Here is a 16,052-nt window from a genome sequence, read left to right as displayed (position 1 = left end):
ACATGCCACAAATTGGAGTCCGCGTGCAGCAACGAAGACCTGGAACAGCTTTTAGAAAAGAAAAGAAACAGACTCACAGGTGATCCAGATATTGGGGCTATCAAGTTGGCTTTTTAAATAATTATTATTAGAACATTCGAGAAACAAACGACAAGATGGAGAATTTTACCAGAGGCCCGGAGTCCATGAAAAAAAAAATCAGATGGAAATTCTAAAATTAAAAATAACCAAAAGGGCTTTTCTGGTTGTCCAGTGGTTAAGAATCTGCCTTGCAATGCAGGGACACTGGTTCGATCCCTGGTCCAGGAAGATCCTACATGCTGTGGTGCAACTAAGTCCATGGGCCGCAACTACTGAAGCCTTAGCGCCTAGAGTCACCAGATCCAAAGAGAAGCAAAGAGAAGCCACCACAATTAGAAGCCCACACACTGCAACAAAGACCCACCACAGCCAAAGATAAAATAAATAAAGTGAAAGTCAGTCGGTTGTGTCCGACTCTTTGTGACCCCATGGACATATACAGTCCATGGAATTCTCCAGGCTAGAACACTGGAGTGGGTAGCCTTTCCCTTCTCCAGTGGATCTTCCCAACCCAGGGATCAAACCCAGGTCTCCTGCATTGCAGGCAGATTCTTTACCAGCTAAACCACTAGGGAAGCCCAAGAATACCAGAGAGGGTAGCCTTTCCCTTTTCCAGGGGATCTTCCCAACCCAGGAATAGAACTGGGGTCTCCTGCATTGCAGGCGGATTCTTTACCAACTGAGCTATCAGGGAAGCTGATATAAATAAATAAATACATCTTTTAAAAAATAACTGGAAAAGAAAAAAAAATAACTGAAATTAAGACAATGACAGATGAGCCTACCAGCCCAGTAGCTTCAGGAGATGCATCAGGGAGCTCTCACCCGTGAGCTGGAGGGGGCCGCCCGTGTTCCCCCAGCAGCCTCGCTCCCTCCCAGGAAGCTCCCTCCCCAGGCTCCTGGGGGTCTGGGCTCCCACCCCCAGCCCCCTCACCACCCCCTATCGCAGTGTGCACTCTGGTCCTCACTGCTTCTGCTCCGGGGACACCCCACAGCCCTGGAGTGTCCCCAGCATCACTGTGTAGGGTGGACGGGGTAAGGATGAGAACCCCAGGGTCTGAAGGGCCTGACGGGCAGGAGGGGGGCTGTCTGGGGAGGGGGAGTGCGTGGAGGAGGAGCCCCCGCTCCTGTTTTCTCCAGAACCCCCCACTGCCTCCCCTTCCCTGAGATCCAAGCCCACCGCCTCCCTTGAAGCCATTCCAAGGACAGCAGCTCACCTCCGGCTCCCAGATCCTGGGGCCCTGGGTAAGGAGGTGGCAGGGGCCTGGCCTCCTTCACCCCTTCTCCTTGACCTGTGCTCTGGCCGCCGTCTCTGCCCCACAGAGGGTGGCGCCCCCAGCACAGGCAGGCTCTGCCGGCCCTCAGGTCAAGCAGCCGCCTGAGCCCCTTGGGCGAGCTGCCGGGCCAGCCCCCTGCATGCTTTAAGCTGCGAGACCCGCCGGCACTCGGCTCTGAGCTTTCTCACAGGCTGTTCCCTCCCCTTGGAGGGCCGTGTCCCCGAGTTTGCCCCAGCTTACCAGGCTGGTCCCCCAGGCCTTGCTGACCGACCCTTGGGGAACCCCTGCCCTTCGCTCCACTAGCCCACCAGGGGGCGCCCTGTGGTCAACCAGCAGGTTCTTCCCCGGAGGTGGGCGTGGCCGGGTGAGGAGAGGGTGGGCCCGAGCGGGAGGGGCGGGCCCCGAGAAAAGGCCGGGACCCTGTTGGGGGCGGACCCCGAGAAAAGGCCGGGACCCTGGGGAGGGGGGTTGGACCCCGGGAAAAGGCCGCACCGGCGGCAGAGGAGGGGAGCCCCGGGGCAGCAGGGCCGGGATGCACGGAGCCCGGAGGGGACGTGGGAGACCACGACCGGGGACGACGCGCGGAAGCCGAGCAGGAAGCGGACAGACGAGTTTTCCAGCGTGGGCTCTCCCCGCTCCCGCCCCGGGAGGAGGGAACCGGACTATGAGGCTCGCAGCCCATCCAGCCCCGTGTTCGGCGGAGGGGCCCCGGGGAGACGGCCCCTCTCCTGGTCCTGAGGGGCCGGCCGGCAGAGACCCCCGTCTCAGAGCCCCCGCGCTTCTCCTCTCCAGCGGCCACAGGGAAGGGCCTTCTGAAATCGAGCCACACGGCTCTGCGCTTCAGGGGCCGGGCCTGGGCGGCCCACGGTGGACAGGCCCTGGGGTCACCACAGGGAGCGGGGACGCGGCACCGGAGGCGGCTCGGGAAGCTCCGTGCTGGGTCGCTGGCCGCCGTGTCCCCGCCGGACTCAGAGCCCGAGGACTCAATCCCGGGACCTGCGCTCGGCCAGCGCGCCGGGAGGACCCCGGTGTCAAGTACGTGAGCGTCCCCTCCCGTCCCGACCCCCACCCCGACTAAGGAGGAGCCCCGCGGGGAGGGGAGGATGGAGGAGGCCGGGTGGGGGCACGCTTGGGTCAACTTCCTTTCCTTTAAGGGATGGAGGAGCCGTCAAGGGCATCCATGGAGAGGGTGCAGGTGCCCAGAGTGGGCGCTCCCCGAGAATGGGAGCCCGGGCTCCGCAGGAAAGTGGCGGGGAGGCCGGGGGCCTGGGGTCGAGGTGAGGAGAGGCGGACGCGGAGCCCTCCAGGACTGGGCGCCTCTGTGCTGAGGGCCGGCCCCTGGAGGCCTGCCCTGCACAGGCGGTCGTCTCTTCCCAGAGGGCCCTGCTGGGAGGTCTCTGGGACTCTGAGGATGCCGGCACCCAGCAGCGGGCCGCCTGGCTCCCCCTGCCCGCCTTGGTGGGCCGTCACCCGGCTTCTCCTCCCCCGCCCCCAGACCTACAAGTTGGGGGCCGAGCAGTTACTCCCCAGGCTGAGAGGTGCCGTCAGCCAAAGGCCCCCGACTCCTCAAACCTCCCCCATGAGGGGAGGGCAGCCGTAGCTGGTTTGTCCTGCAGGCTGCGGGGCGGGGTGGGGAGGATGCGGGGTGGGGTGGGGAGGATGCGGGGCGGGGTGGGGGTGCAGGCCGCAGGAGGAGCAGCCCTCTGCCCGCCTTTAGAGACCAGTCTGAGTGCGGCTCTATTCCATCCCAGAGGAAAAGGCGGAGCCCCCCCACCAGCTGATAACAGATGGTACAGAAAAATAGCCATCCCACTTATGAATATAGATGAGACTGAGAGGATCAGCATAAACACTGGAAAAGAAGAATGAAAAACTAGTAAAAACCACTGGTGTGAATAAAATAATCTGGTGAATAGGCAGGAAGAGAGAATATGGAATAATCCATCATTTTTTTTCTATTCCACTAATGAGCTTCTAGAAATGGGGAATCTATTGCATTCCCTACAGTGATGGGAAACAAAACAAAAACTTTAAGTACACAAAGAAAGGCACACGACCTATATGAAGAAAGCTGGAAACTCCTACAGAGCCATATAAAGCATGATCTGAACAAAAGAAATGAGGACCAGGGAGAGCCCCAGGTCTTTTCAATGGCCAAAATAATCTTAAAACTTGTATGTAAGAATCAGCTCACTCGCTCAGTCGTGTCCGACTCTTTGCAACCTCATGGACTGCAGCACACCAGGCTACCCTGTCCATCGCCAACTCCCGGAGCTTGCTCACACTCATGTCCATTGAGCCAGTGATGCCATCCAACCATCTCACCCTCTGTCGTCCCCTTCTCCTCCCACCTTCAATCTTTCCCAGCATCAGGGTCTTTTCCAATGAGTCAGTCCTTTGCAGCAGGTTGTCAAAGTGTTGGAGTTTCAGCTTCAGCATCAGTCCTTCCAATGTAGGTTCAGGACTGATTTCTTTTAGGATTGACTGACTGGATCTCCTTGCAGTCCAAGGGACTCTCAGGAGTCTTTTCCAAAACCACAGTTCAAAAACATCAATTCTTCAGCGCTCAGCTTTCTTTATAGTCCAACTCTCACATCCATACATGACCACTGGAAAAACCAGTAGTCTCGCTTTGACTGGATGGACCTTTGTTGGCAAAGTGATGTCTCTGCTTTGTAATACGCTGTCATAACTTTTCTTCCAAGCAGCAGGCGTTTTTTAATTTCATGGCTGCAGTCATCATCTGCAGTGATTTTGGAGCCCCCAAAATGAAGTCTGTCACTGTTTCCATTGTTCCCCTATCTATTGGCCATGAAGTGATGGGACCAGATGCCATGATCTTAGTTTTTTTAATATTGAGCTTAAAGCCAGCTTTTTCACTCCCCTCTTTCACTTTCATCAAGAGGCTCTTTAGTTCTTCTTCGCTTTCTGCCATTAGGGTGGTGTTGTCTGCATATCTGAGGTTACTGATATTTCTCCCAGCAATCTTGATTCCAGCTTGTGCTTCCTCCAGCCCAGCATTTCTCATGATGTACTCTGCATATAAGTTAAATAAGCAGGGTGACAATATACAGTCTTGACATACTCCTCTCCTGATTTGGAACCAGTCTGTTGTTCCATGTCCAGTTCTAACTGTTGCTTCTTGACCTGCAAACAGATTTCTCAGGAAGCCGGTCAGGTGGTCTGGTATTCCCATCTCTTGAAGAATTTCCCACAGTTTGTTGTGATCGACACAGTTAAAGGCTTTGGCATAGGCAGTAAAGCAGAAGTAGCTGCTTTTCTGGAACTCTCTTGCTTTTTTGATGATCCAATGGATATTGGCAATTAGACCTCTGGTTCCTTTGCCTTATCTTAATCTAGCTTGAACATCTGGAAGTTCACAGTTCACATACTGTTGAAGCCTGACTTGGAGAATTTTAGCATTACCTTACTAGCGTGTGAGATGAGTGCAATCGTGTGGTAGTTTGAGCATTCTTTGGCATTGCTTTTCTTTGGGATTGGAATGAAAACCGACCTTTTCCATTCCTGTGGCCACTGCTGAGTTTTCCGAATTTGCTGGCATATTGAGTGCAGCACTTTCACAGCATCATCTTTTAGGATTTGAAACAGCTCAACTGGAATTCCAGTGTACTCCCAGTAAACTCCGGGAGTTGGTGATGGACAGGGAGGCCTGGTGTACTGCAGTCCATGGGGTTGCAAGGAGTCTGACACAACTGAGCAACTGAACTGAACTGAACTGAACTGGAATTCTATCACCTCCACTAACTTTGTTCATAGTGATGCTTCCTAAGGCCCACTTGACTTCGAATTCCAGGATGACTGGTTATAGTTGAGTGATCACACCGTCGTGATTCTCTGGGTTGTGAAGATGTTTTTTGTATAGTTCTTCTGTGTATTCTTGCCACCTCTTCTTAATATCTTCTGCTTCTGTTAGGTCCATACCATTTCTGTCCTTTATTGAGCCCATCTTTGCATGAAATGTTCCCTTGGTATCTCCAATTTTCTTGTAGTCTTTCCCATTCCATTGTTTTCCTCTATTTCTTTGTATTGATCGCTGAGGAAGGCTTTCTTATCTCTCCTTGCTATTCTTTGGAACTCTCCGTTCAAATGGGTATATGTTTCCTTTTTCCTTTTCCTTTTGCTTCTCTTCTTTTCTCAGCTATTTGTAAGGCCTCCTCAGACAACCATTTTGCCTTTTTGCATTTCTTTTTCTTGGGGATGGTCTTAATCACTGCCCCCTGTACAATGTCACAAACCTCCGTCCATTGTTCTTCAGGCACTCTATCAGCTCTAATCCCCTGAATCTATTTCTCACTTCCACTGTATAATCGCAAGGGATTTGATTTAGGTCATACCTGAATGGTCTAGTGGTTTTCCCTACTTTCTTCAATTTAAGTCTGAATTTGGCAGTAAGGAGTGCACGATCTGATATGTGAGCATAAATACCCAATAATAGGCAAGAAAAGACTGAAAAGGAGCAAGGGAGGATCTGCCACCCCAGACATGAGGCCAGTCTCTGAACACTGATCTGATGGATACACTATTGATTTAGGAATAAGCAAACAGACCCTGCACTGGGATAGAAATGCTAGAAGTCGTTACCATTTGGGGGAGAATTTCATTCGTGACAGAAGAGGCAGGTAAATTCAGTAGGAAGGATGGGTTAGTTACTAAGTGGTGCTGTTACAATAGATAACCATCTGGAAGAAAAATGTACATACTGTGTCAGTGTTAGAGCCAGACTGATTAAGTAATTAAATGCAGAAACCAAAGAACTGAAAAAAAACACATATATAATCAACACGTAGGTAATATAGAGTCAAGAATGTCTTGCCTCAAGGCGAACACCCTGGAGCTATAGGAGAGGGATAGATCTATGTGACTTTGTAGAATATTAAATTTTCTGTGGAAAAAGAAGCTGTAAACAAACAATATGAAAATAATAAATTTGGAAAAATAAATATTTGTAAAGCAGATGACAGACAAATGATAAATATCTATAATAGACCAAAGGCTCCTGGAAATTGACAAAAAACAGATTTTTAAGAGCCAGTAGGAAAGTGGACAAAGGAAATAAGCAATTCACAGGAGAGCAGTTCATCAACAAACACGTGAGGGTGTTTAAGTTCGCAGGCCTGGGGGGAAATGCTGACACAGTCTCCACCCCCAGGCTGCTGACTCTGAACACGAGCCTGGTGGTCCCGGGAGTATGAGGGGTGGGGGACTTTGTACGCTGATGGCAGAGAGGGGAATCATTGCATCACCCTGGAAAGCAGTCTGAAAACTGCAGATATGATTAAAAAGACAAGTGGATGTCAATTCCCTGATGAAGAATTTTTGCCATAAAAATAAAACCTTCACTGCAGGAAATTCATGGTCACAGCTCGTGTGCAGTATTCTTTGTTGTGGCCCAAGACAAAAGCTATGGAAAACGAAGCGAATGCTGATATAGGTGAATGGTTCTGTCGTTACTATGCTCTCAAGAGTTATGTACTGAACTATGTGCCTGACACTGTTAAGATACCATGACAATAAAATCTAAGCTGCAGCCCTTATGGAAGTTTAATTCTTGTAAAGGAGACAGAAGACAAGCAAATACATAACATTAAAATGTTAGGTAGTAGGAAGCAGTAAGATCACAAATAATTCAGGCGATAAAAGGAAATTAAGGGCTTCCCTGGTAAAGAATGACTCAGTGGTAAAGAATGCATCTGCCAATGCAAGAAACACGGGTTTGATCCCTGATTGGGGAAGACCCCACATCAGTTCAATTCACTCGCTCAGTCGTGTCTGACTCTTTGCAACCTCATGGTCTGCAGCACGCCAGGCCTCCCTGTCCATCACCAAATCCCGGAGTTTGCTCAAACTCATGTCCATCGAGTCAGTGATGCCATCCAGCCATCTCATCCTCTGTCGTCCCTGTCTCCTCCTGCCTTCAATCTTTCCCAGCATCAGGGTCTTTTCCAGTGAGTCAGTTTTTCGCACCAGGTGGCCAAAGAATTGGAGCTTCAGCTTCAGCATCAGGCCTCCCAGTGAATATGCAGGACTGATCTCCTTTAGGATGGAGATGATTTGATCTCCTTGCAGTCCAAGGGACTCTCAAGAGTGTTCTCCAACACCACAGTTCAAAAGCATCAAAAGCGTCCCACATGCCAAGAAGCAGCTAAGCCGATGCCCCACAGCTATTGAGCCTGTGCTCTGGAGCCGGGAGCCACAGCTCCTGAAGCCCGCACGCCCTAGAGCCTGTGCTCCGCCTCAAGACAAATCACCGCAGCGCGAGGCCCCTAGAACACGCCAGAGAGCACCCCCCACTCGCCGCAGCCGGAGAAAAGCTCACATTCAGCAGCCGAGACCCAGCACAGTCAAAAAGAATAGATAAATAAATACATTTCAAAGGAAATTAAGAGAGCAGTTCCATCTAAAACAACACCTAAAAGAATTAAATACTTAGGAATAAATGCACCTGCTTCATGAAAGCCTTGTATGCTAGAAACTACAAAACACTGCTGAAGAGAATTGAAAAGAAACGATATAAATGCAAAGGCATCCCCTATTCACAGACAGGAAGACTCAACATTGTTAAGATGTCAACAGTGCCCAAAGCAATCTACAAATTCAGCACAATCTCTGAAAAGTCCAACAGCCCTTTCCCACAGTAGAAAAGCCAGTCATCAAATTCATATGGAATTGCAAAGGGCTCCAAATAGCCAAAACGCTCTTGAAGAAGAATAAGTTGGAGGATCCACATTTCAGAACATACCACAGGGGACTTCCCTTGTCGTCCAGCGGTTGGGACTTTGCCTTCCGCTGCAGGGGGTGAAGGTTCAGTCCCTGGTTGAGAAGCCAGGATTCCACACACCTCACAGCCAAAAAAAAAAAAACCAAAGCAGAAAACAGAAGCGATATTGTAACAAATTCAATAAAGACTTAAAAATTATTTAAAAAAAAAAAAAACAACTTATTGCAAAGCTACAGTAATTAAAACCGTTTGGTACGGGCACAGGAACAGATAATGAATACAAGCATGGACAGCCCAGAAGCAAACCCTCACATATAAGGTCAAGTGACTTTTGACAAAACTGCCCAGACCATTTAACTGGGGAAAGGACAGACTTTTCAACAAATGGTGCTGGGAAGATCAGATAGCTACATGCAAATGAATGAAGCTGGACCCTTACCTTACACCATATACAAAAATTAACTCAAAACGCATCAGAGACCTCAGTGTAAGAGCTAGGCCTCTAAGAAAACATGGAGGGGGATATGCATGACCTGAGGTCAGCCAGAGTTTTCTTAAATAGGACACCAAAATCACAAACCACAAAGGAAAACATAAGTTTAACTTCCGAAAAATTTAGGACGTTTGCCTGCAGAGGACACTACCAAGAAAACTGAAAGACAACCCACAAGATGAGAGAAAAGTATCTGCAAGTCTTGTGTCTGATAAGCCTGATAACCAGAATACATCGAGAACTCTTACGACCCGGCAACAATAAGAAGCCTGATTAAAACAGGGCAAAGGGTCTGAAGAGGCATTTCCCCAGTGAAGACACACAAACGGCCAATGAGCAGAGCTTCTGAAATGAGGTCTTGCTGATGGGTGACGCTCACACAACTCTGAATATACTGAAAACCACAGAATTATATGGTTTAAATGGGAGGATTTTGTGGTATGTGAATTATGTCTCAGTTTAAAGTTCTTAAAAAGAAAGAATGAAAAGAGGTTGAGGCATTGTGTTATAGCCAATATTCCACAGGCGTTTTGCAGCAGAGATCTGTGCCTGTCATTGTTTGTAAATTATACTGAATTATACCTCAAAAAAAAAATAAAGGAAAAAAACATAAGAACAACAACAGGTGCATGGAATGAAGTGCAAGAAGGTTGCATTTAATAGTAACCTTTGCTGCTGTTCAGTCGCTCAGTCCTGTCCGACTCTTTGCGACCCCACGGACTGCAGCACGCCAGACCTCTCTGTCCTTCACCATCTCCCGGAGCTTGCTCAAACTCATGTCCATCGAGTCAGTGATGCCATCCAACCATCTCATCCTCTGCCACCCCCTTCTCCTCCTGCCTTCAATCTTTCCCAGAATCAGGGTCTTGTCCAGTGACTCAGTTCTTCACATCAGGTGGCCAAAGTATTGGAGCTTCAGCTTCAACATCAGTCCTTCCAATGAATAATAGTAACCTAGGAAAGGAAAAAAAAGTTTTAAATCAAACCTGTGATCCATCAACACTGGGAATTAGAACTACAACCAAATAAAGATGGGGTAAAAAAAAATGGAGTTTGGGTAGAGTCATCTTTTAGGGCTTTCCTGGTGGCTCAGACTGTAACAAATCCGCCTGCAATGCAGGAGACCTGGGTTTGATTCCTGGGTTGGGAAGGTCCCCTGGAGTAGGAAGTGGCAACCCACTCCAGTATTCTTGCCTGGAGAATCCCATGAAGAGAGGAGCCTGGCGGGCTACAGTCTATGGGGTTGAAAAGAGTTGCACATGACTGAGTGACTCACAGCATAGCACACGAGTTATCTTCTAAAACACAGAAGCTCAGAAGTTACTTTAGCCTCTTATTAGAATCTGTATCCAGATTAAGACCAGGTCTCAAAGGGAAAACAGATGAAAACTAAGCAGAAAAGTGAAAGATTCAACGTTTGAGGGCAGATATTACTCCATGGATGGGGAGCTCTTAACACTGGGCTAGAGAGGCACACGGACGCGGCGGGGGGCTAGAGGCTGCAGGCCCCCAGGTGTGAGCGTCTCACGAGCACTAAGAATGAGCAGCAAGATGGCTCCTGAAGAAGGAATGCTGGGGCTTCCCTGGTGGTTCAGTACAACCAAATAAGTAAATATCAATGTTAAAGAAGAGAGAAATGTTACAGGAATATCTACTGTAAACGCCCTTTCCATGAATACCTAATATCCGAAATTTAACTGTACAAAGCACAAAAAATTCTCCATCTGACCGACAAATCAGCTGTAAGTAAGTGAAAGGCCTGCAAGTTTTTTTCCAAAACACGTGAAGAAGCTCAATACAGAAATCCCGGGACTTATGGTGGAGGGATACAATTTGGTTTCAAATACAAGGAGCTCACGGAGATGACTCAGGTGATCAGGAACACAGCGTCTCACGTCCAGAAGCCTTGCACTGTGTACCTATCTATTGAAGGGTCTCCTGTGTGCGCTCTATTTCCCAAGCCTTATGAGGACCAGATTTCATTTTTAACTGGGGTATGGTTGCATTTCCAGCTCCTGGGAAGTCAGGACAGCTGCTTGTCTCTGGTCTGCTCTGCCTGCTAGGCTGTGGGCCTCTGGAGGCCCAGGGTTTTGTGCCAGCAGGGACATGGAGACCGTGGGTGTTTACAGGGATGTCTGTGTGATCCTGGAGTGGGTTGCCATTTCCTCCTCCAGGGGATCTTCCCGACCGAAGGTCAGATCTGCATCTCCTTCATCGCAGACAGACTCTTCACAAGTAAAACTTACAGTAACTATCCAGTTAAGGTGTGGGCGGGTACTTAGGGCACATGATACCTCTGTAAAACCAGGTAACATGAAGAAACAGCATTTTTTTTTTTAGCATACTGCTACTCCTGTAAGTTTGAAACACGCACACAGGAAACAAGCTTAAACACTTTTTTAACCACCATGCACCCTTTATCCTGAGGGCTGCCGAGGCTGGAGGGTTGGGGTTCGGTTAAACAGTGGGAGGCGCGGAGCTGGGAGCCCAGAGGTACCCTGGGGGTATCACCAGCTCCGCGTGCTGGCCCGGCCCATCACCCACCGGGCCCTGGTCCCCAAGCTCTCCTCCGCCGGCTCGGGCCCCAGCCTGCTGCCCACTCCACCCGCCCGTGGCTGCAGGGGGAAGTGATCCTCACGGCCCCCGCCCCTGCCCCGAGGACCCAACCCCCAGAGAAGTAGTGGGCAGAGGGACCCCCGAGGGATTCCGACAGCACCTGGGGCCACCTGAGACAGGGTCTGGGGCACTGGGAGGCGCAAGTGGTCCCAGAGACCCCGGGGGGGCAGCACCCCCAGGACCTGCCTCACCGCCCCTTCCCTCCCTCCACCCGCTGGTGAGGAGGCCCTCACCACCTGGGAGGGGTCCAGACCGCCTCTTCACGGGAATCTGGGCAGCAGCCCGCCCCCAGCTCTCAGCTTTAACACACTGAGCAGTCCTCCTGCTTACAACATCCCCGGTGCTCCTCCATCTCTCCTGAGACCCTCCAGTTAAGCCCCCGTTCACCCCGCTCTTCTCATGCCTCCTGCCACCCCAGGGCTGCTGCTGCCCACGGGTCAGGAGGGACTGGGCATCCAGGGTGCCAGGCCTCAGCGGCTGTGGCCAGGGCCCCAGCTGCCCTGGCCCTGCCCGGAGAGCTGAGCTCTGCCCTTCCGTGCCCCTCTGAGCACTCCCCGCCCCCGCGGACCCTCACAGCACAGTGAGGGTGACCCCAGGCGCCCCAGGTCTTCTAATCCTGCGAGGACCCCTTCCCCACTGGCAGGTGGTGATTCTGGTCCCACCAGGGTCGAGTGTGTCCGAAGGGCTGCATTTGCCCACAGTTTGGACTCTGGAGGCCATGAGGGCTTCTGTAGAGAAGCCCACTGTTGTTGTTCAGTCGCTAAGTTGCATCCAACTCTTTGCAACCCCATGGACTGTAGCCAGGCTCCTCTGTCCTTCATTATCTTCCCAACTTTGCTCAACTCGTGTCCACTAAGTAGGTGATGCCATTTAACCATCTCGTCCTCTGGGGCCCCTTCTCCTTTTGCCTCAGTCTTTCCCAGCATTTGGAGAAGGAAATGGCAACCCACTCCAGTATCCTTCCTGGAAAATTTCAAGGACTGAGGAGCCTGGCAGGCTACTGTCAATGGGGTCGCAGAGTCGGACACAACTGAGCTACTTAACTTTAACTAACTTCCCAGCATCAGGGTCTCTTCCAATGAATTAGCTCTTCACATCAGGTGGCCAAAATATTGGAGCTTCAGCATCAGTTTTTCCAGTGACTATTCAGGGTTGATTTCCTTTAGGATTGACTCCTTTGATCTCCTTGCTGTCTCTCAAGTGTCTTCATCAGCACCGCAATTCAAAAGCATCAATTAAAAAACAAAAAACAAAAGCATCAATTCTTTGGTGCTCAGCTTTTTTTATGGTCCAAATCTCATATCCAGATATGACTACTGGAAAAACCATAGCTTTGACTAAACAGACCTTTGTCAACAAAGTGATGTCTCTGCTTTTTAATACACGTCTAGGTTTGTCATAACTTTTCTTCCAAGGAGCAAGCATCTTTTAATTTCGTGACTGTACCCACCATCCACAGTGATTTGGGAGCTCAAGAAAATAAAATCAGTCACTGTTTCCACTTTTCCCTCATCTATTTGCCATGAAGTGATGGGACCAGATGCCATGATCTTAGTTTTTTGAATATTGAGTTTTAAGCCAACTTTTCCACTCTCCTCTTTCACCGTCATCAAGAGGTTCTTTGGTTTCCTCTTCACTTTGTGCCAGTAGAGTGGTGTCATCTGCATATCTGAGGTTATTGATATTTCTCCCAGCAACCCTGATTCCAGCTTGTGATTCCTTCAGCCTGGCATTTTTCATGATGTACTCTGCATGTAAATTAAATAAGCAGGGAGACAATATCCAGCCTTGTCATACTCCTTTCCCAATTTTGAAAGTCAGTTGTTTCATGTCTGGTTCTAACTGTTGCCTCTTGACCTGCATACAGGTTTCTCAGGAGGCAGGTAAGATGGTCTGGTATTCCAATTTCTTTAAGCATTTTCCACAGTTTGTTGGGATCCCCACAGCCAAAGGCTTTAGTGTAGTCAATGAAGTATAAGTGGAATTCCCTTGCTTTCTCCATGATCCAAAGAATGTTAGCAATCTGACGTCTGATTCTCTGCCTCTTTGAAACTCAGATCTGGAAGCTCCCAGTTCACCTACTACTAAAGTCTAGCTTGAAGGATTTTGAGTATTACCTTATTCGTATGTGAAATGAGTGCAATTGTACGGTAGTTGAGATACTCTTTGGCACTGCCTTTCTTTGGGATTGGAATGGAAACTGACCTTTTCCAGTCCTGTGGCCACTGCTCAGTTCTCCAAACTTGCTGGCATATAGAGTGCATCACTTTAACAGCATCATCTTTTAGGGTTTGGAATAGCACAGCTGGAATTCCATTATCTCCACTAGCTTTGTTCATAGTGATGCTTCCTAAGGCTCATTTGACTTCACACTCCAGGATGTCTGGCTCTAGGCAAGTGATCACACCATCGTGGTTATCTGGATCATGAAGATCTTTTTTGTATAGTTCTTTTGCGTATTCTTGCCACCTTTTCTTAATCTATTCTGCTTCTGTTAGGTCCTTACCATTTCTATTCACTGTTGTGCCCACCCTTGCATGAAATGTTCCCTAGATATCTCCAATTTTCTTCAAGAGATCTCTAGTCTTTCCCATTCTATTGCTTTCCTCTACCTCTTTGTACTGTCCATTGAAGAAGGCCTTCTTACCTCTCCGTGCTATTCTCTGGAACGCTGCATTCGGTTGGTGTCTATCTTTCCGTTTCTCCCTTGCCTTTGACTTCTCTCCTTTCCTCAGCTGTCTGCAAGGCCTCCTCAGACACCACTTTGCCTTCTTGCTTTTTTTTTCACTGGTTTGGTTTTGGTCACCATCTCCTGTACAGTGTTCTGAACCTCCGTCCATAGTTCTCCAGGCCGTCTGTCTACCAGATCTAATCCCTTGAATCTATTTGTCACTTCCACTGTATAATCATAAGGGATTTGATTTAGGTCATGCCTGAATGACCTAGTGATTTCCCTACTTTCTTCAATTTAAGCCTGAATTTTGCAATAAGGAGCTCATGATCTAAGCCACAGTTAGCTCCAGGTCTTGTTTCTACACCGTTTCTGACTGTATGGAGCTTCTTTATCTTCAGCTGCAAAGAATATAATCAATCTGATTTTGGTATTGACTATCTGATGATGTCCATGTGTAGAATCATCTCTTGTGTTATTGGAAAAGGGTGTTTGCTATGATCAGCATGTTCTCTTGACAAAAGCTCTATTAGCCTTTGCCCTGCTTCATTTTGTACTCCAAGGCCAAACTTGCCTGTTACTCCAGGTATCTCTTGACTTCTAACTTTTGTGTTCCAGTCCCCTATGATGAAAGGGACATCTTTTTTTAGTGTTAGTTCTAGAAGGTCGGTCATCATAGAACCATTCAACTTCAGCTTCTTTGGCATCAGTGGTTGGGGCATGGACTTGGTTTACTGTGATATTGAATGATTTGCCTTGGAAACGAACAGAGATCATTCTGTCGTTTTTGAGATTGCATCCAAGTACTGCATTTCGGACTCTCTTGTTGTCTATGAGGGTTACTCCATTTCTTCTGAGAGATTCCTGCCCACAGTAGATAAAATGGTCATCTGAATTAAATTCACCCATTCCAGTCCATTTCCGTTCACTGATTCCTAAGATGATGATGTTCACTCTTGCCATCTCCTGCTGGACCACTTCCAATTTACCCTGATTCATGGCCCTAACATTCCAGGTTCCTATGCAATATTGTTCTTTACAGCATCAGACTTTACTTCCATCACCAGTCACATGCACAACTGACGGACCTCCGCTTTCCCCAGCCTCTTCATTCTTTCTGAAGCTATTAGCAATTGCCCCTTGCTCTTCCCCAGTAGCATCCCGGACACCTTCCCACCTGGAGGCTCCTCTTCCAAGTGTCGTGTCTTTTTGACTTTTCATACTGTCCATGGGGTTCTCCAGGCAAGAACTCTGGAGTGGGTTGCCATTTCCTCTTCCAGTGGACCACGTTTTGTAAGAACTCTTCACTACAACCCGTGCATCTTGGTTTTTTTTTCCGGACGCCGTGGCTCACAGCTTCAGTGAGTGCGCAAGCCCCTTGCCCAGGGCGGGGCTGTGACTGTGTGAAGCGGGAGAAGCCGGTTACCGCGGGGAAAGCGGGCAGGCCGCACGCGGCGCCGTTACGGCTCGCTGCCGCCAGGGGGCGCGCTGGTCGCGGGCTGGGCTGCGCCACGAAGCGCGCGGGGGGCGGGGAGCGCGCGGGTGCGGGAAGCAAGGGCGCCCTCCACGCGGACACCCGGCTCCAGGCCGGCGCTCCCGGGCGAGGAGCGAGAGGAGTAGCTGGGACGCGCCGCCCAACCGTCCCAGTCCCCGCAGCCTCCCAGATCAGGAGCCCTCCTGTGGAGACACCAAGGCGCTCAGTTTACTGAGCGAGCTGCGGCCCAGCCTGGGGGCGTGCCCGCCCCGGCCCGAGCGTCCCGAGGGCCGTCCGCGGCCTCTCCAGCCCCGGTGCCCAGCCCTCCGCTGGGCAGCCCCTGCCCTGCTCCGCACCGCTGCGGTGCCCTCGTGGCTGACCCCTGCTCCCCCTGCCCTGCGCTGTGTGCTGTCCACGCAGCGGCCAGAGACGGGCCCGAACCCAGGGCGCATCCTGTCACTCGGGGCATGGAATCCACTCAAACTCGAAATCGCTGCAATGGCCGCCAGGCCTGTGTGCCCCCCGCCCCGCCCCGTCCCTCCGCCTCTCCCCCCTCATCTCCAGACACTCTGGCCGCCTTGCTGCGCCCCCAGCACACCAGCGATGTCTGCCTGGATCTCTCTCTGCTCACACATCCCGGTCAGCCAGCAGCCCTGCCCCACCCACTGAAATGCCGATCTGGCATCCACAGTATTTACCTC

The 16,052-nt window shown here is 50.1% G+C and overlaps 1 protein-coding gene across 1 annotated transcript; it reads left to right on the top strand.

The window, feature by feature from the left end:
* Positions 1–1,769: 1,769 nt before the first annotated feature.
* LOC122706874 (translation initiation factor IF-2-like) lies at positions 1,770–3,596 on the top strand. Its single transcript, XM_043922401.1, has 2 exons — positions 1,770–2,393; positions 3,112–3,596. Exons 1-2 carry the CDS (start codon positions 1,891–1,893, stop codon positions 3,137–3,139), a joined length of 531 nt encoding a protein of 176 aa, XP_043778336.1. The 5' UTR covers positions 1,770–1,890; the 3' UTR covers positions 3,140–3,596.
* Positions 3,597–16,052: the final 12,456 nt, after the last annotated feature.

This window comes from Cervus elaphus, chromosome 13 (assembly GCF_910594005.1).
Source record: "Cervus elaphus chromosome 13, mCerEla1.1, whole genome shotgun sequence".
Taxonomy (NCBI): domain Eukaryota; kingdom Metazoa; phylum Chordata; class Mammalia; order Artiodactyla; family Cervidae; genus Cervus; species Cervus elaphus.
Note: the sequence above shows the minus strand (reverse complement) of the source record. Positions and strands in the feature narration are given on the sequence as shown.